The sequence below is a fragment of the Tribolium madens genome, unplaced genomic scaffold, assembly GCF_015345945.1.
Source record: "Tribolium madens isolate multiple individuals breed KSU strain unplaced genomic scaffold, Tmad_KSU_1.1 Scaffold_91;HRSCAF=231;Tcas5.2_LG7, whole genome shotgun sequence".
In the NCBI taxonomy this organism is placed as follows: Eukaryota; Metazoa; Arthropoda; class Insecta; order Coleoptera; family Tenebrionidae; genus Tribolium; species Tribolium madens.
Window position 1 is genome coordinate 1,526,043 of NW_025401063.1, and position 19,973 is coordinate 1,546,015.

General features: G+C 32.0%; 3 protein-coding genes across 6 annotated transcripts in view; all 3 read right to left on the reverse strand.

Moving 5' to 3' along the window:
* Window positions 1-6: 6 nt before the first annotated feature.
* Window positions 7-1,247, reverse strand: LOC123011194. The gene is made up of 4 exons (XM_044408529.1): window positions 1,125-1,247; window positions 910-1,070; window positions 596-757; window positions 7-546 (listed from the first exon to the last, which is right to left on the reverse strand). Exons 1-4 carry the CDS (start codon window positions 1,136-1,138, stop codon window positions 209-211), a joined length of 675 nt encoding a protein of 224 aa, XP_044264464.1. The 5' UTR covers window positions 1,139-1,247; the 3' UTR covers window positions 7-208.
* Window positions 1,248-2,220: 973 nt separating this feature from the next.
* LOC123010540 (receptor-type tyrosine-protein phosphatase T-like) lies at window positions 2,221-12,917 on the reverse strand. 3 transcript variants are annotated; one of them, XM_044407523.1, is made up of 26 exons: window positions 12,720-12,917; window positions 12,525-12,665; window positions 12,171-12,424; window positions 10,540-10,747; window positions 10,306-10,484; window positions 10,111-10,243; window positions 9,803-10,060; window positions 8,199-8,327; window positions 8,024-8,142; window positions 7,787-7,970; window positions 7,674-7,741; window positions 7,459-7,624; window positions 7,289-7,407; window positions 7,052-7,238; window positions 6,447-7,003; window positions 6,328-6,397; window positions 6,087-6,277; window positions 5,493-6,040; window positions 5,389-5,444; window positions 4,156-4,389; window positions 4,035-4,108; window positions 3,854-3,988; window positions 3,164-3,809; window positions 2,766-3,115; window positions 2,577-2,719; window positions 2,221-2,494 (listed from the first exon to the last, which is right to left on the reverse strand). In XM_044407523.1, the coding sequence occupies exons 1-26, from the start codon at window positions 12,892-12,894 to the stop codon at window positions 2,284-2,286; spliced, it is 5,535 nt and encodes a 1,844-aa protein (XP_044263458.1). In that variant the 5' UTR covers window positions 12,895-12,917; the 3' UTR covers window positions 2,221-2,283. The 3 variants fall into 3 exon arrangements, with proteins under 3 accessions (XP_044263458.1, XP_044263457.1, XP_044263459.1); XM_044407522.1 differs by having other exon boundaries at window positions 12,171-12,457; XM_044407524.1 differs by lacking the exons at window positions 12,171-12,424; window positions 12,720-12,917 and having other exon boundaries at window positions 12,525-12,658.
* Window positions 12,918-13,401: 484 nt separating this feature from the next.
* The window catches only part of LOC123010581, a 9,584-nt gene continuing 3,012 nt past the window's right edge, over window positions 13,402-19,973 (reverse strand). Inside the window, exons 2-7 of one of the 2 annotated variants that reach the window (XM_044407590.1) lie at window positions 18,821-19,318; window positions 15,792-15,961; window positions 15,677-15,739; window positions 15,447-15,627; window positions 15,037-15,397; window positions 13,402-14,985 (exon numbers count right to left, since the gene is read on the reverse strand). In XM_044407590.1, coding sequence (XP_044263525.1) covers window positions 13,476-14,985; window positions 15,037-15,397; window positions 15,447-15,627; window positions 15,677-15,739; window positions 15,792-15,961; window positions 18,821-19,286 — 2,751 coding nt within the window. In that variant the 5' untranslated portion in view covers window positions 19,287-19,318 and the 3' untranslated portion in view covers window positions 13,402-13,475. Of the gene's footprint in view, window positions 14,986-15,036; window positions 15,398-15,446; window positions 15,628-15,676; window positions 15,740-15,791; window positions 15,962-16,008; window positions 16,453-18,820; window positions 19,319-19,973 lie in introns of those variants that run through there. The other variant, XM_044407591.1, reaches the window with a different exon arrangement.

Sequence of the window (19,973 nt, forward strand, 5' to 3'; positions counted from 1 at the left end):
GTCTTACTGTGTATAATCATGTGTTTCACGTTTATATTTTCTTCTTTATCTTCCCAGTTGAAGATTTCTTCAGAAGCATGTCGCTTAATTTGTGTGAATGTTATTTTGTTTTCTTRTTTCTTAAGTTTAAAGTGGCTCCATTTGTTTGCGAAAAGGTAARGAGGAACTSTTMGATGCTATAAAATAGTATMATATTRRAGTGTCAGGGTTAATTGGTTAATAAAATYAAAATAACATAAACCTTAATAGACAATTTTGGGTCTTTACAGGATTTTTTCTGAGGATATTTTTCTTTCTCACTGGGTATGTCCTCAACTGAACATTTTCGTAGTGCTGTAGTGTRTCCACTCCAYGCTTGCAACATAAGCCAGTAACAATTTGAATMTGGAGGATTTTCTCCATCGCATAGAAATATGTGAGCTTCTTGTTTAATACGAATAGATAGTGGAATTTCAAAATTTGTATTATTTATTTCTAAAACTGGAATATATTTTAAAAGTTTACTTTTCTTCTGTCTAGTTTCTTCCGTCATTTCTATATTTATTTCTGAAAAAATTAATGTTATTTTCACTCACTAAATTAAAAGAAGTTCTACCTTCCCATCTTTCATCTAAAACAACTTTATTAAAATTTGCTTCCAGAGAGTTTTTTACCATCCAAGGCGGTTTTATGAAATCAAAAGTATTTCTATCGTTTTTTTCGATTGTACAATCAAAATTATTGTTGGATGTGGACGGAATAAATTGCGAACGTGAACCTGAAATGTAAAAATTTTCGTGTTTTTGCAAGCAATTTTGAATTTATACTAGTGCGAAAAAATATATAATTTTTAAGTTTGTTTAACAGCAATGAGCCTTTAGATTTTGAGCTTAATCACACTATTTTTTATTATAAGAACTTTATTATTACCTGAATAAAGCGTTTCTTTTATGGGTTCTTTTACCCAACTTAATGCGAAAGAACTATTGGTTACGCAGTAAACATTATTGTCGTAATATTTTTTAGTTACAAAATAATCATTTTGTCCTTTTGATTTTGAAAACCAAATAATGAGACAAACATAAAACACACTAAAACACAAAATTGAGCTTTAGAAAACGCCGCAATTACATATTTATACTCACCTTTTTCGATACATGGTTTAAAGTTCACACACGATAGTCTCAATGTTGAATTTTATTATAACAAACTGAAATGCGTTATGTCACTAATTTTCCTTCTTTCTAAAACTAATATGAGTTTTCCCGGTTGACACAGTTCTGATAAAAACTGATAAAATAAATGTAAATAAAACGGATTTATAAAAATATTTTTCCTCATCCCAACCCAAGTGAACTTTTATTCTCCTGTTTTTGATTAAAAATCTGGTAATTTATCTCTAGGGAATAAAATAAATGAAATACTGATGTTTACTCTTTAAATAAACTTGCAATTGAATGATCTAAAACAGAGATATAGTTTAAAAAATTAAAATGATAATGCCAAAGCAAAATTTTTGTACTTGTAACAAGAAATGAAGAAAAATTGACATACGAGTATAAAAAAAAATTAGTATTGAACAATTTTCATTTAGGTTATTTGATTAAAGCAAAGTAGAAAATTAAGAAAACGAGTAAGTATACAGAGTGAATATAAAGTACGGACCTAAGCGTTTTTTTTAAATCGTTTGCCTTCAGAAAAAAATAATTAATAAAAAGTAAAATAATATGAAAAATGTGATCGTATTTTGATAACAAAATTTTGTTTTCTTTTTAAGTTATGCGATTTTTTTTGTCAAAATAACAATTTTTTTTTGTTTAATTGAAGATAAAATAGATAGCTGTAATACTTAGNTTAAGCGATTTTTTTTGTCAAAATCGCAATTTTTTGTAAAAAAAAATTTTGAAAAAATTAAATATAAAGTAGATAGTTGTAATTTTTAAATTATAATGTTCATGAGAAAAATGGTTTCATAGTGGGTTGCCATTAAAAAAAAATTGTAGAACTCAAAAACAAAAAAAAATTTCAAAAAATTTTATGCTTGATTGACATTAGGAACAATTGTATAGTACTTTATCATTCATCAATTATTAATTTTTACAAAAATTAGTTAGTTTAAGCAAAAAACACAATTACTCTTGCCACCATGATCAACTCTTATGTCAACCGGTGATTAATAATCTCGACAGTCGCTACTTTTTCAGCTAAACTATAAATTAACACACGTTTTGAATTTCAAGACAAAGTAAAAAAAAACTTTATTCAATTACTTTATTTAGCTACATTTCAATAATTAAGCTGCATTTAATTAAAATTAGAATAAAGCTCAAATTCGCCAACATAAGCCATTGCGGCTTTATACAAGAAAACAAATTGTTCCTCTTTTTCGACGAATTGTTTCCTATTATGTCTCACAATTCTCACAGCTTGGCAAACGTCACAAACTTGCTCTAATTTAATTTTTTCCAAAATAAACGACATGGAGACGTACAAACCCGACGCAAGAGCCCCATCACTAAAAAAAAACATCAATCTCAATTATATACACCGTGTGTCTCAAAAACAATTCTGAGACATTGCATTTTTCCATCTCTTACAAGCACGTGACGATGACTTGATCAGACTGTCTAGAAATAGCATAAGATTCTTCCCAAAAAGCCAAAAAACTTTCGATTTTGTCCGGACAGCTGTTTATAGCGGGCCAGTTTTTAAATGAAACAATTTCAATCACTTTGTGGTCCTTAAACTTGGTTTTTGAATTTTTTCTTTAAAAAAAAAATACGTACTGTATTGTTTTTGGCGTGCATGTGAACCGTTGTGATGTCATAGGTGTCGCAAATGAGGGTTTTGGCGTGTTTGAGTGTTAGAAAATCGACAGGTTTGAGTTGTTTGTTTTGTTCAGTGGGCCAAAAGTGGCAAGTTGTGTAATTTAGGTCGATTTCATTCAAGGAAATTATCACCGAAATGTCTTTATCGTGGACTAGACGCCAAAAATCACCAACTGTGTTTGGTAACGGTTGTTGTGTTACAATAAAACGGTTAGGGTGTTTGAAACCATCGACAGTAACCGCGTTTATGTAAATCGAAGATTCATCATCGGTGGGATAACGGGGTAAAAAGATGTAACTTCGACTATCTAAAACTGAAAATTTGAGAATTTTCCCTATTTTTTAATGGGGACTACCGGGAATAATATTCTGGAATCGATTTTTTTCTTTAACTAGGAAAGAGGTGCAATTTTCCAACATTGAGGATTTTGCTAACTCATCTTGCCAGGCTGTGTTTTTCAAATAACGCATTTGTTTCTTCACTCCTCCACTTTTCAACAATTCTTCCACTTTGTTAATTTCGTTGCATGGTATTCCGGTCCTGATACCAATCAAATAGTCCAAAATCACCAAATGGGCCAGTTTGTATTGTTCAATGTTGTCGACCATGTTAGGTCTTTGGTCTCGAAGTTTTTGAAGTGTTGCCAATATATCGACATGATTTTCACCAATAGCCATTCTTAAACAAATATCACATAAAATAATAGTACCAGTTCTGCCAACCCCAGCACTGCAATGGACAACAATCGGTGATTTGGTACTAAGTGGGATGTTTTGGAGGTTTTCCAGAAACGGGATAAGGGTTTGGGGGTAGAGAGGAACCCCATGGTCGGGCCATGACTGGAAATGGTACTGTTGGACTTCTCTGGTCGTTTTCCCATTGGTCAGTTTAAATTTTCGATGCTCGTAGTCGGCGTAGACACGATTTGAGAGACTTTCAATGGTGGTGGTACCACAATGTAGGGGTTCACCCTGGTCGGGCCAATATTTCTCAACTTTTTTCTAAATGAAAAATTTCAGTGAGAGTTAAATTGGGGTTTTGGTACCTTTTCGTTTTCATAGACATTGGCCAACATGACAATGTGGTGGACGTTTTCTTGCCATACCATTTGCCAAAAATCGGGAATTGTGGATTTTTTCGGTCCTTGGGTGGCGATATAAGCTTTCGGTATGTTGTAACCCTGAAGTGATATTTTGGTAAAAACTGTTTTTTTTACTTCTACTTACGTCAATGTAGTTGGCGTTGATGTAATCGGATTGGTTATTTGCGGTTTTCTTAAGTACTACTCTTGTGTGGTCATCTGGAATTTTAATTAATTTGAAGTAATTAATGGGAGTTAGGACTCACATGCTAGTAAATTCGTGTATCGGTTTTTGGTTTTGTTCTGGGGTGAAGCTCCACAATCCCATGGTTTGGTTTGTCCGCGAGGGAATAACTCATGTTGACGCTCAAATTCGCCATTTTTCAAAGATTCTTTAATGTAGTTTTCCAATTCGTCAAGTTTGATTCTTTTTGTGTAATTTTTTGGGTTTTTAGATAATCTTTTTAGTGGCATTTGATCTTCGAGAATATGTGAATTGGCTAAAAATGGACATGAATACAAGAACGAAAAAAAATTAAAGGAACAAAAATTTTCCTAAATTTTTTGATGATTTGTAATTCATCGAAAAGTGGTCGTATCTAGATTTTAAAAATACAATTTTTAAAATTTTTTTAGTTTTGAGATCTTTTGTACATGAAAAAAAAATCAATTTTTTGTGTTTTTGTTTTTAGTCCAGGGACGTGGGGAATTTTTTATTAGTTAAGTCACTGCATAGGCCGGATAGCATGTTTGTTTACCATTTTTTTTTCGAATTTTTTTACAATTTTGCATTATTTATTTGCTAAAAATAAAAAAATTAAACAAAATTGTTTTTTGATTTTTTTTAATTTGTAAAAACATTCAAGAAATAATAACTGCTTAATTAAAAGTTTGTAAAAAATACTGATTAATGTTTGAAAAAAAGTCAAATATATTTTTTCTATTTTTTTTCAAATGTAACTAATGTAAAATTGTAGAAAAAATCTGAGAAAAATGTTTTTCACATATTGACGAAGGGTAGACAACTGTTCCGTTAATTTTTTTTGTAAAACTTTAAGTTACTTTTTTCTCTTTTCTTTAAATCAATGTTGAGGGTGGAAAAAATATTTTCCAAAAAATTATAAAAAGAACCTTATAAGACATTTGTTCCAGTTTTTAACACTACCCTTATATTCTTTGTGTGGTCATTGGTTGCTGAGACATACTGCTGAGACGTAAAAAGAATATGAAAAAACCATATTAATGGTGAACGAACTTGCTATCCGGCCTATGCATTGACTTAACTAAAAAAATTCCTCACGTCCGTGGACCAAAAACAAAAAAAATTTCTAAAATTTTTTTGCCAAAAGATCTCAAAACTCGAAATGGAAAGCCTTGAAATGTTTTTTTTTTTAATCTAGGTACGACCATTTTAGATGAATTACAATCTTTCAAAAATCACCAAAAAATTGAGGAATTTTTTTTTCATTTAATTTTTTGGAGTAGTGTAGATTACGTACTTGTGTTGTTTCGTTGCATAAAGGAGATTAGTTTTTGTTTTAAAATATCTCTTTTGCTGGAAAATTGATAAATTTATTTTGATTTTTGTATTAGCAGTACTTACATGAAAATTGCTATCGCCAGTGGTATTAATAGCAATAAAAATAAGAGTGATAGTAGACCCAAATCTGTGCTTACTGCTGGCGTTCCTAAAGGGTTGTGATTATAAAGTGGATACAATTTGTAACTACTTTTACTGTTGTTTGTATTTATCAGTAAAAGAGATATATTGTAGCTGTTTTCACTTTTTAGAGGAAAATCCAAGTTTAGGGGGTTTACGATGTTGCTACAATTATACAAAATTTTAAATTTTTTTAGCTGTCTGTAAAATTTTGTTTGAAACTGTTGTAATTCTTTTGGATGTGAGATAGTTTCGCTGGTGTCATCTGTTTGTACCAATAAAAATAATTTAAAATCCTTGACGTTATTTCTAACTTTGGGTATTTCTATATTGATTGTAGTATTTGTAATTGAAAGTTTTGGTTCCTTTTCAAGAAATGGAATAGCCGGAGGGCTGGTATCTTCAATGTTTGCAGGAGAACCGTTTACACCATTGAAAGCTTGAATTTTGATTTTATAATGTGTTGAAGGTAGGAATTCTGTTTGGTTAATCTATAAAACGATTACTTTTTTGAAGTGTTTGTATCAGAAAACTTACAATATGGGTATAAGTGAGCTTGTGGTTGGATACTTTAAATGTTTCAACAATTTTTTTTTTATTATTAGAAGATATGGAAATATTGAAATGAGTAATATATCCATTGGACTCGTCCGGATGACACCACTTTAATTGAAGATCGTTTTCTAAAGTCCAGTCAATAGAAAGACCAAGTGGTGGTTTGGAAGCTTCTAAACTCAAAAGTAAGAGAAACAATAAATAAGATGGTTCATTTACTTGCCCGTTTTAGTCGTTGCGTTTCTTTCCATAAGTTGGCCATATTGTTTTGGTTCGAAATTTATGGCACGGATCTAAAACCAGTTATTTTGTTATAAACTCAAAAATTCAATTGTAACCAACTTGTATGAAATAGTTTTTATCGGCGTGTAAATTACTTAAAGTGTAACACTGGAAACCGGTCCATAATTTACAGGGGGATTTTGTAATATTTTTTGATATTGCATCTGCTTCGTTACTAATAAAATACGAAATTTTGTAGTGGTCCAAATCCCCAGTTGGTGGACTTGGTTCCCTCCATCTGATTGAAACAGAGCTTCCATTCTTCGAAAAAACTATAAAGTCTTTAACTCCACTTGGGGTTTCTGTTGGGGTTTTAAATCTTTTGTCTTTTGCAATGGTAAAACATTTTTTGTTTCGGCAACATTTCACTGTTAGATGATATTTTGAAAAAGGAATAATTGAGTCTGTTAGTTTAAAAGAAGTTTTTCGTGTGTTATAATCAAAATTATCTGACACGTTTTTAGTCGTACACCAATTCTCTTCACAAATTGCTGAAATTTTGATAGAAATTGGACTTTTAATTTTGTCACAATTAATAGAAGAAAAAGTTATTTGAATGGAGCGAGTATTTGGTTCGATATGTTTTAATTTTGGGCAATCTTGTTGGTTGAATGAAGCTGTAAAAAAATTGAGAGATATCAACTTTCTGTTTTTTTTAAACTTACGAGATTCGTATGTTGACTGAAACACAGTCTCTTGATGACCTTCATGTTGTGTGTTGAGAGCATAAACTGTAAAAGAATAATTTGTATTTGGAACTAAATCTTCCAAAATTACTGAAGTCTCAAGTGCTGTTTTAGATTTTGATTTTTGGAACACATTGCCTTCTTTACAACTTAAATATTTCACAATCTGCAAAAATAATATTATTTAAAGTTTTATTTATATTTCATATTAAGTACTTGGTATTTGACCACATAATGTTTGAAGCGGCCATAGATTTGAAGAGGTCGTTCCCACATTAAACTTACACTTGTGTCTGATTTATTAATTACTCTGAGTTTTTGAACTTTATCTGGAACTAAGTATTCGCAAGTATTAAAAATGTTCAGTTTTCCATAAATCTACTTGCTTCCTGCTTTAGTCCTGAAGGATAATTGTAGTTTTGGATGAATTTCCAGACTGAAATTTGTATCAGGATTTAAGCTATCTAAAGTCACTATATTATCAGACACTGTAATATAATCATTCGAAATGTTTGATTTGATCAAAGATTTTCTGAATTTGCAAGCCGTATCCTAAAACATTTTTATGTAACACTTTTTCATTTGCTTTCATTTAGTTTACAGTTTTCTTTTTGGATATAGTTACAGATGTGTTGAAAATGGCCATTTCGAGGTCTTCTTTTTGTATTGCTTAAAAGTATTTTTTAAAATAGAATTTTGTTTTACTACTATTACCTTCACAGGAAGTCGAAAATTCTGTTTTTGGTATTGTTTCGTCAAAATTTGTGTTTTTGTCTTTGACGGCAAAATATCTGACATAATATTCAGTTTCTTGTTTCAATCCTGTAATTCTAATTAGCCGTTCTTGAAAAAATTCTTTGCTTTCTAATTCAGTATCCCACAGTGTGTTGTTTGCTTCCTGTTAAGATATTGTAATTTATTCTAAATTTACAATAATTGTTTAATGCTCACCCTATATTGAAGAACGTAGGTGTAATCTGTCTTTTCTTCTCTAATTAATTCATAGTTGCTTATATACACAACAACTTCTTTATGAGAAACACTATTTATTGAAGGACGACGTACTAATCCTTTTAATGAAAATTATTTTAAATAACTTGCAAAAAATTATTTTGATTTAACATACTTATAGTGCAATTTCTTCCTCTAAATTTAGGAGGACACGAACCACATGTTCCATCAACATGGGAGCAAAACTTAGAAGGACAAGAACATTTATCTCTACATTGATGACCATAATTCCCAAAATTGCAGTCTAAAATTTTTTAATCTGTTTCATTCTTGCAAATTTTCATACAAACGCATAATATACAGGGTGTTAAAAAAGATTGTAAAACATTTAAGGAGATAAAAGTATGGACCAAAATAAACAAAAAGGTCTTAATAAAAAGTTTTCGAATGTATCGAATGTGAAAATTTTTGGATTCTTACTAAAAGCTTGTCTTTTTTGTTTGAACAGATTGAACAAATAAATGTTTAAAAAAACTAATAACTTTCGATATCTCCGAAACTGTTACTTTGGTTGTTATTAAGACTTTTCAATTTCTGTCTTATTTTACATCGTAATAAAAATTATAACACAAAAAATACATATTAAACATCACAACAAAATTATTGTAATTGTAAGATTAATTGTAAGAATATTTAAAAAAATAAGAAAAATAGCATAAAAGCTTTACAACATGAACTAAGACGTTTCAACAAAAAAATTAAATTTGAAATTGTCAAGTAGATCTTCCGAATTTCTTTATCTTTTTCATTATCTTCACCTTCTTCAGTTTTTTTCCGACATTCATAGTTTTTTTATCTGATTTTCTTGTTTTACGTTTTTTTCTTGTTATATCTTTTTCCAATTGTTAAATTACCGTTTCAGGTTTTGTTCAACCACTATTTCTCTTTTTCTTAGATAAATAATAAGTTTTTTTTCTTTATTTTTTTGTGTTGCCGGATTTTTATTATGTCATGACAATTTTTTGATTCTACTTGCGTATATTATTTGCTAATTTCACTTCTTTATTTCTCATTTTTATTAAAATAGTTTTTCTTAAGTTTTTATTTAATATAAAACACTTCAAGTGGACTTAAAATTGGTCAAATCGGTGGCGAAACAAATAAAACCATGTTTTTTCATATCAAAATATTAGTCCTTAATAATAATCACGATAGCTACAATAGGCCAAAATACGTATAACTAAACATTTCAAGTGGACGTAAATCCGTTCTTGTTGGTGTCAAAATTAAATAAACTACTATTTTTTTCACAAAACAAGGGATTTCAAATGGACTCAAATGAGGTTATTTTGATGTCAAAATTACACAAAAGCAACTTTTTTTATTTTACATTGTAATAAAAAAATAAAATACAAAAAATACGTATTACATACCAGACCAAATTTCTTAAAATTGAAAAATTGTAAGAATATTAAAAAAAAAAAGAAAAAAAAGCATAAGAGTTCTACAACATTCAGTAAGTAAGACATGTGACCAAAAAAGAATAAAATTTAATACACTGTGAATTAAATCTTTGTTCCTTCATCATCATCTTTATTTTCTTTAGTTTTTTTGATATCTTCGGTTTTTTTCTTTTTTTTTGTTCTTTAAATTATTCATTAAGAATTTTTTGTTTGTTTTGGTCAATCTTTTTTACACCCTGTATTTAATAAGTGACGGATAAATGACTTTGAGTTTTTTTATAAATTATTTATTTAATTGTTAAAGTTATTATCTTACTAGTATCACATTTTCCGCCAATTGAGTCTTGTGACATATTATATCCAGCTGAACAGAAACAACTGTGTTTCTCGCATATTTTTAATTGTCCACATTCGTCGTTGAGAAACCATGAGCATGGAATACAATATTTGCTGACTGTATCCACTTCGCAGTTATTTGAAGCATTTCCAAAAGGGTTTTTTGTTACTGAAATTGTGTTAATTTGGGTCAAAAGTTGACATTCTGCTGATTTATCTAAAGAAATCATTCGAAAACCTGATAAAAGACATTTTAATATTGTACAATTTTTGTCGTGTATTTCTCACCATCTCTGTGACATTGTTTTATATTATCAAATGCCCAAAAGTGTTGATTTTGTTCCGAAAATGTTGAAACAAAAACTGTTACATTTTCATCTTCAATTTTATCTGTGTTAAATCTGATTTCGCGCCAATCACTCTTTCAAAAGTAGAAAATTTGAAAGTAAATACGAGTATATCATTTACCTTTTTGATACTTACTCCATAGTTGTAGGTTTCTTCATTTATTTGTTTCTTTTTTTGGTTCTTTAATTTTAAGGTAATTTTACAAGAGTCACACATTTTTACAAACATGGAAATACACACAGAACCTTCTATAGGTTTGACAACATTTCCAATTTGTGTATCATTTACAGCTTTTGTGGTCTTGAAGTAAGTTACTAATAATTATATATTTTTTTTATTATATCAATCAACATTTAAAATTGCTCTTACATTCATGGAATTTCCAACGACCGACGAAAGAAGTGCTACTAATGTTCAATTTTGTTATGTTGTACAAACTGTCTTCGTCAGTATATGATATTATTTCTTTTAATTTTCCATTATTTTCATAATATTCCAAAGTAAGTTTATTTTTTGATTTGGAGAGTATAACCTGGGTCCAAGCTTTCTCAGTAAGATAGTCAGCTTTAACATCAACCTAAAATAAGTAAATAACAAAATACAAACTTTCATTTGGTTTAATTTAATTCCACAGACGTCAAAGAAAGATTTTGGAAATCTCTATTTTACTTTTAACACATTATTTTTTTGAGGTGAAAACGTACACTACTCCAAAAAATGAAAAGAACAAAAATATTTTATAAATTTTTTGGTGATATTTTAAAGGCTCTATCATCGTCGTATCTAGCTTTTCAAAAAAACATTTTGAAACTTTAAGTCTCTTGTTTTGAGATCTTTTGGCATTTTTTTTTTCTATGCTATGGTTCTCACGCAATCCGAAGTACGATAATAGCACGTGAAAAAAAATCTAATTTTTTTTGTCTTTGTTTTTTGTTCACGGACATGGGGAATTTTTTATTAGTTAAGTCAATGCATAGGCCGGGTAGCATGTTCGTTTAACTTTAATATTTTTTTCATACTGCTTAATTTAAAAAAATAAATAAATAAAATCTTTTGGATTTTTTTAAAATTGGAAAGAAATTTAAGAAACTATCGTCTAATTTTTGAAAAAAAAATCAAAAATAGTTTTTTTGAACTTTTTAATCGATTTTTTTTTCAAATTTAAATAATAACTCATGCAAAATTATAAAAACAAGGGCGAAAAAAATTGTTTCTCTTAATTAATTGTTCCTTTAATTCTTTTGTAAAGCTTTGATCAATCGGTCCGAGAAAACAGTGTGATGGATTGATTTAAATTTTTAAAATAACCTTTTTTCCTCAAATCAATGTTGAGGGTGAAAAAATTTTTTCAAAAAAACATATAAAGGACCTTACAAGACATTTATTCTAGTTTTTAACACCAGCCTTATATTCTCTGTGTGGTCATTGGTTGATGAGATATCGATGATCAAAGAGAAAAAGGATCCTTTTTCATTTAAAGTCAGATTTCTCAGCGACAAATTGACGTAAGGAGAATATGAAAAAATGGTAGTAAAGGTAAATAAACATGCTATCCGGACCATGTTTTGACTTAACTCAAAAAATAATCCTCAGGTCCGTGGACCAAAACTAAAATAAAAAAAAATGATTTTTTTTCTCGGGTTATCATTTAGGATTGCGTAATAATCGTACCAGAGAAAAAAATTGACAAAAAGGTTCAAAACTAGAAACTTAGAAGCGTTAAAATGTTTTTTTTTTAATTGAGATACGACCATTTTTCGATTAGATATAGCCTTTCAAATATCATCAAAAAATTTACGAAATATTTTTGTTCCTTTAATTTTGTGAAGTAGCGTAATTTGTGGAAAATTACTTAAATTATTTCTTAATTCACTATAGATAGTATTTTCTATGTAAATATTAGAACTATGATTAATCAATTAATCACGTAAAAATAAATATTTGATACAAATCGTAAAAATAACTACTTTTTGCAATCTTGTTTTTGTCTTAAGACTTACAGTTACTAAATTTTTACACGTTTTTATTCCTTTTACATCTCTTTTCACTGAGAATGGACCATTTCCCCAACACTTTCGTATGAGTGTTTTATTCGCGTTTGATTCAATTGAAATCCAGTAACAATTTGAATTGTTAGCATTATAATCATCACAGAGGACTATATGCGCTTTTCCTTCAATCCGAATCGACAAGGGCAGAACGAAGCTTTCTTTTAATTTAACTGGGATATCAGTTAAAATTAAATTTTCATCACCTGGATCATAATCAGTTTTGTAGATTTGTAAATCTAAACATTGAGTGTTAGTTAATTCGTTTAAGAAAAGTTAAAATTCGTTTAAGAAAAGTTAAAATACCTTCCCATCGGCGATCTAAAATCACTTTATCGGAAAACGAAGTTTCACAATTCCATCCCAAAGGTAGTTGATCTTTTGTAGACTTGCAACTGACATTCCAATTATAGTGTTTTTCTAAAGGTAAAGGTATGAATCTAGAACCTAAATGTACAAACACAAAAAGTGTTTTTTCTACATATTTCAAAAAACTACTACCTTCCAAATCTATATCCTGGGTTGTATCTTCATTCACCCAAGATAAAGCACTAGAACTATTGGTAATGCAGTAATACTCATCTGGTTTATATCTATTGACAATAAAAAAATCTTGACAATGTGCAAACACAACACAAAAAGGAATAATAAAACTTGTCGCACTGGCAACAGTCATGTTGCAAATTGAGGAAAACGAAAACAAAATTGTGCATGGGTGTGTTTATCAAACTAAATACCAGTGTAAATGTTATAACTTATTTACATTATTTTTTTTTTTTAACTAACTCGTCTAAATGTCTCTTATCTGCGTTTGAATTGTGATAAGATGTCTAACTCATATATATTTTGTCATTTTTTGGTGTTGGGACTAGATTTAAAAATTTTGTATTAACATCACACGACTTTCCTTATCCTAACGACAAATTCAAGTTGTATCTACCTCACTTTTTTAACTTTTTGGTCTTTGCGGCCGATTTTTACCAAATGTTTTATGCTGCGACCCCTTCCTACAAGTAACTTACTACTAAATTTCAAGTTTCTAGCTCTTAACGTTCTCGAGATATGCTGTTTACAGACAGAAAGACACACACACTACCTAATGGCCCAAATCAACTTTTTTGGTGTCTATAATTCGTCCAGAAATGTAAAAATTCGGGTAGGTCGAATTTTAAAAAATACACAATTCCTGTCTAAATGTGTTCGACTTTATTAAAATATAATTACATACAGAACATTTCAACTTTTGACCTCATCAGTCTACACATTCACCGGTTCTTCACCGTCCACTTTTTTATTTTCCACTTTTTCCGATCCACTATGCCACCCCGAATCAATGGTCCCGTCACTGTGACACCCCTGTCCTTGCACCTCTTCATCCGCACTATTTGCCTCTCCGTAGAGCAGCCCCGCCGCATTGCCCCCCAAATTTTGAATCAGGGCTGAAATATTCGACCCGATATTCCTCCGACTTGGTGTGTAATTAAACCCCCCCTTGTTTTGGTTATAATAACTCAACCCTGAAATGGTATTGGTGAGGTTACTCGACTCTTGCACCACTTCATACTGAGCATCAGGGGCGAGAAAATGCTCAGTGAAGGTCTTCTCAGGGAAATAATTGCAACAATCGACGGGGGTTAACCCATCGTCGGTGGTTTCAGTCATGGGGGATTGCACACTACTGAGACTATTCTGGGAGATGTCTTTGGGGAGGAGTTGCAACTCGGGGAGTTCCTCCGAAGGGAGTGGAAACGGCATGCGACTTCGTGTTGACATTTGTCGGTTGCCCATCCGATGGGTTAAATAGTCCTCGTCTTGACCCCCACCATTCGATGGTTCTGGTTCTGGTTTTTGCAACGACATCAAACGCGGTTTCTGGGAGTCGAGAGCTTCATCATAGAGTGATGAATCCTGGCCGTCATTTCGCACCGAAATGTTACAACAACTACTAACATCGGCGAAATACACTTCCGATTCGGACGTTTCCGGTTTTTGTGATGATGGCGTTTCCTGTTTCTGGAAGGCTGCATTTTCGACGCCTTGAAGACGGGGGAGGAACCGACATTCCGGTTTCGTTTTATCTTCAAGCTCTTCATTTTTGGGCTCGTCTTTATTTGGGGTGAAAACATTTTGGACGTTGGTACGATTGGTCTGATTTGTGGATTTAACCGACGCCATGTCAGTTTTTTTCTTCATTTTTCGCACGGGAAGTGTGTGGGAAATCCGGTCCACGCAACTGGAACTATCGGTACTTTCCCCATTGTCATTCACTTGTTGGACTTCGGCTTCGGTGGTATTCTCGTAGTTGTCTTTACAAAGTCTCGTCCTTCTCGAGCCCCGAAATTGGGGGTCCTCGTTCATTTGACAGTGCGATTCGTGCATGTGGTGGTGGATGTGGTGGTACCGTGCGGGGGATTGAAGCGGGCGCCGCGCAGGCGAGTTGGGGTTGGAGTAGGGGGGTGGAGGGCCCCAGACGTAGACTCCACCAATGGGGGGACGGTTGTCGAGGACACTGTACGAGCCCGTGGAACCACTATTGGGGTCTTGGGGGAGGTTTTCACCGGTTCGGGTACTAAAACCGTACTGGCTGTCGGCACTACTGGAACCCACTTGGTACGTGTCGCGGGGGTTCTCCGTCTGGGTATTGGTTCGTGTCCAAGGGAGTCTACGCCAACTCCAGCCACTTGACCGGTTGGTGGTGTCCCCAGGGAGGGGATCCTCGCCGGGATTGGGGGAGTAGAAGTTACCAACACGGCCTGGAGTCCAGAATCTGGGTACCAAAGTTTGGTTATGTTAATCATTAGGAATCAGGATTTGGTACCTGTCAGTTGGATGGTGGGTGTCCCATGGGTACACCTGTGGTCCCATTGGAAGTGGCGGGTATCTACACTCCTCGCAACAACTACAATAAGTACTAGGGGTGATGGGGGGGCCTCTAACCGACCCATGGGTACTCGTAGGGCCACTTGCATGTTGTTGGTAAAACGAACGACATCTCAACTCTAATTGTTCCCAATACATTTTCTTTTTCTCGTGACTTAACAACTGGTAAACTAACATACAGGAAAAAATACAAACTAAAATTCCACTAACTGAGAGTCCAAACATGGCCCTTAGACACGAATAAAGGGCACCGTGGATCACCTCACAGTCGGGTGTTGAGTTAAAGACAAACTTAATTTCTGGAAAGGGAGTTTTAAAATCGGGATTTCCCCCAATTTAGGGACTTACCATCGTCTGCATGGACGTGTGATTCCAACAACACTGAATAACAAATACAGGTACGAGTTTTTTGAGTGTAGACACACTCTCGAAGTGTTTGGAGTCGGTTCATGTGAATCACTGTGGTTGTGATCGTGACTAGGACACAAGTCAGGGCACAAACCAAACAACACAAACCGCACACTTTGATCTGGAAGAAAATGTGTAATCGGAGGGGGAAACACCGGAAAGTGGCTTACCAAATAACTATATCGATTTCTTCGTCTGGCTAGACTCATCACACAAAGACCGGTTAAAATCAACTAAAAAAAATATTTTAAATTAACAAACAAGTCACAAAGAGTGTCAAATTACCATAGTGGCAGGCACAAAAGTAGGTATTGTTTCGAAGTAACCTAAAGTGGAAGTATAGGAGCGCAGAAGGAAGTAGACAGCTAGAAACATCGTCCCCAGGATGGTGGCCAAGCCCCCACAAGCGCAGCACCAGAAGACGTATTTGCGGACGCCACTGTTGCTGGGATTCGCTGAAAATGGGTTTGATTGTGTTGGTTTTTGGTGTTATGGGGCTTACCATGAGGTACCGGATGGGGAAACGGTTGTATGGTTGGTGGTATGTGGTATTGTACCACCTGCATGACCGGATAACCGTGCATTGTGGTGTTTGCACTTTATTTTTGCACAAAAACAATCATATTTTTTAAGGATTGTTTGTTTTTGGAAACTGAGGGAGAATGACAAGGCGAATCATGCGTTAACGGCGCTCTTTCGTTGCGTCGCCATAGAGACGTCGCGACGCCCTTTCTCTCTAATAGTCAATAACTCACACGCTGAATCTTGGGATGTTGGAGAAAGTGGTCTTTGAACCAGAAATGTCAGTTTTGTCATTGAAAAAAACTATTCGTTGTAGATAATTTTAACAGCTGGAAACCTCATATTTTTTTTAATTTTCTAGTAAACCGTTTTTTCTACATTTTTGTGTTTAATTAATTAAAAAAATAATCGATTTGCTTCAATTCCACTGAAGGAAGAATAAAATTTTGTCAATTATTCAACAGATTTTAAGAATACTTTTTAGGAATAATTATTGTTATTTAATAACTTAAATATTCTCGAAAATAATTCCAAATTTGAATTTATTCTATTAATTGAATGAATCTTAAGATTAGAAAATCTTATTAGAGAAATTTTTTTGCAAAACAAATTTTTTTAACATTTGTAAGTTTCTGAATTAAAATTTTTAATATTAAAACACTACAAACACAAACAAAAACAAAAAACAGTTGAAACCTACAATAAAATAACTAATTAAACTAAAATTTGAGAAAAAAAGGCCAAAATTACTTTACATTTTAAGAATTAGAATCATGATTCTTATGTGATTTTTGTGTCCAATAACCATTTGTTTGACATTTTTTGTATTTATTTTTATAATTAAAAAAAAACATTAATCAATTTTCTTTAAATGCGCCGAAAAACATTTTTTTGTGAATTATTCGACAAATTTTAAAAATACTTTTTGGCAATAATTGCTATTTAAAAACTCAAAAATTCAATTTAAAATTTTTGCTTATTAAGATTTTGTTGAATTTTGAAAGCTCGAATTACCTGGAAGAATTCCCAAAAATTATCCTAAATTTGAATTTAATTAATTAATTAAATGAATTTTAGGTTAGAAAATAATTTTCTTAATCTTTAAACACGACTAAATCAAAAAAATTCATTTTTAGAAAACGAAAACACCGAAAATCTACACTAAACGAAGAAATTAAACTAAAATTTTGAAAAAAAAAAATACAAAAAGTCGAAAATTTAACTGTCGAAATCATAATTCTTTTGTGATTTTATTCTTAGTAAAGCAGTTTTTTTCTCACTTTCTTCGATTTTTTTTCTTAATTAAAAAAAATAATTAAATGATTTTTTTCAACTCCGCTGAAAAATGTTTTATAATGCTTTGTGAATGACTCCACAGATTTTAACAATACTTTTTAGAAATAAGTGCTATTTAAAAACTCAAAAATTCAATTTAAAATTTATACTAAAAGTTTCGCTAAATTTTGAAAGCTTGAATTCCTGAAAATCATACTAAATTTGAATTTAATTAATTAATTAAATGAATTTTACATTAATAAATCTAACTTGAAGGAATTTTGTGCAAGACAAAGTTTTTTAACATTTGCAAGATTCTAAATTAATTTTCTTAATTTTTAAACACGACTAAATCAAAAAAAGCGAAAATCTACAATAAACGAAATAATCAAACTAAAATTAAAAAAAAAAGACAAAAAGTCGAAATTTACTCGTCGTAGAACACTTTAACTGTCGGAATCATGATTTTATTTCTAGTAAAGCAGTTTTTTTCCACTTTTTTCGATTTACTTCTTAATTAAAAAAAAAAAAAACAATTAATCGATTTTTTTCAACTCCACTGAAGAATGTTTTATAAAGCTTTGCGAATTTCTTGACTGATTTTAACAATACTTTTTAGGAATAATTGATATTTAAAAACGAAAAATTCAATTTCAAATTTTTACTCGTTGAATTTTAAAAGCTCATATTACCTGAAATTCCCGAGAATCATCCTAAATTTGAAATTAATTAATTCATTAATTAAATGAATTTTACGATTCGAAAACATTGAAGGAATTTTTTGTTTTTAACATTTCCAATATTTTAAATTAGTTAAAAAAATGTCAAAAATCTGTCCAAGCTGTAGGTAAAATTTGACAAAAATTGTTTTCGAAAACCAAGAGAAATCCGCAATTTATATTTTTGAAGTAGTTTTCAAAATTTTTGATTTTCTAGTTTTAAAGAAACAGGGGAAGCCGGGGAAAAGTGGACTTCTATACGTTGAAAAATTATAAATAATAAAAAAAAACTATTTTCAAAATTACTTTTACTTGATTTTTCGATGATTTTGGAATTTCAATGTCGTCGTGAAACAGACGAAAGTCGAACACAGTTTTTTATGTTACTATTTTGATGTGTGATTATTCAAAAAATCTTTCTCAAAATCAGAATTCTGACGTAACTGTATTTATATTTTTGAAAGAAGGAAAGATTTCTAATTTTTTGATTTTCGGGTTTGAAAAAACAATTAGGGGAAGCCGGGTAAAAGTAGACTTTTGCGATGTTTCTTACACGCTTAAAAAACAGTTCTAAAATTCCAAGGTCATTCAAAATTGTTACGTTTCAATTTATAGCAAAACTCCGTTTTTTTTGGAACAATTATGCCTTTCCAAGCCTGCTTATTATTTCGATTCCAGTTTATTTTCCCAAAAACATCCACTTCTGGTAATTATAAGACCGAACAAGTCTGTTTTTTGCCCACTTCCCACCTATTCTCCAGCCATACAACCGTCAATTACCCCTCCCCAAGAACTTACAACTCCTAATTCTGTGTCTGGACCCCATCGTCCCCTCCATCCGCGGCCTCGGTGGCGGCCTGGGGGGCAGCGCCGGCGGTAGATTGGACACCTCGATCCTGTCATCGTCCAGTTTCCGTCCTTGGGGTTCGGCTTCGACGATGACGTCGGCGTCCTCCTGCAGGTGGCAGGTGCACGTCGATGGGGCGATTTTGTGGGCGGTCTTTGGCGATGCGTGGACGTGGACATGGACCGACTGGTTGATGGGGTGGATGTGGTTGGTGTTGGCGGGGACATGGCTGAGACTGATGATGTTGTGGTGGTGGGTGGATTTGGGGATGCAGTGGCTGTGGTGGAGGTCGGTTTTGGACGAGTCGAGGGGCTTGTCGGTGCAGGGGCAGTGGCTGAGGAGGCCGTGGTCGCTGGTCTCGCTAGACTGGTAGGTGTGGTCGGGGGACTTTGGCGGGTCGGGCGATGGGGACGACATGGTCGATGGGGGGTTTACATGGCTGGTGGTGACTAAAAAAAGACATTTTGTTTTTGAAGCGGAAAATCAGAATTCTATTTCGTGAAATGCACCAACGACTTTTACTTTGCTATTAGTTACACATGTTTTTGACCTTTTCTGGATTTACATATTCGCTTATCAACAAGGAAATCATTACTTTTAACCTTCAGCCCTCAAAAATGTACTTATGAAATCGTTTTGTTTCTACTTTTAATAAAAGGACTCAGAAAATCAAAAAGAAATTTTTTAAAATGGTTAATTTTTGATGGTTTGGTAATAATATTTGAATTTTTAAACATTTTGTGAGGTCAATTTTTACAAGAAATGAAAGATTTTTTTTATTCTGATACTACACAATTGAATTTTACGTTTTTTCGAAACATGATACTTTAGGTATTTTTTAAGTGATAACATTTTGATGGAAAAAAAGTTATACGAAAATGAAGACAATTATTTAAAAAAATTGTAAAAAATTATATGTATGTAAAATCAAAAATAACTCATTGTAGAGTATTTTATATACTTTTTCTGTGATTTTACGTCTAGAAAACCTTTTTTTTGTAGTTTTTGTGTTTTTCTTAAACGAATTATTCGTTTTTTTTAACTCCAGTTTTGTGAACTACCGAAATTTTGAATTCGTTTTAAAACAACAAAAAAAAACTTTCT

Coding starts and splice junctions, on each gene's coding strand:
- LOC123010540 (XM_044407522.1), bottom strand. CDS start 12,894: ATGACTGTTGCCAGTGCGACAAGTTTTATTATTCCTTTTTGTGTTGTG. Junction 8,328..9,802: donor TGGCGGAAAATGTGATACTA/GTAAGATAATAA, acceptor AAAAAATTTTAG/ACTGCAATTTTGGGAATTAT. Junction 7,971..8,023: donor CCTACGTTCTTCAATATAGG/GTGAGCATTAAA, acceptor ATATCTTAACAG/GAAGCAAACAACACACTGTG.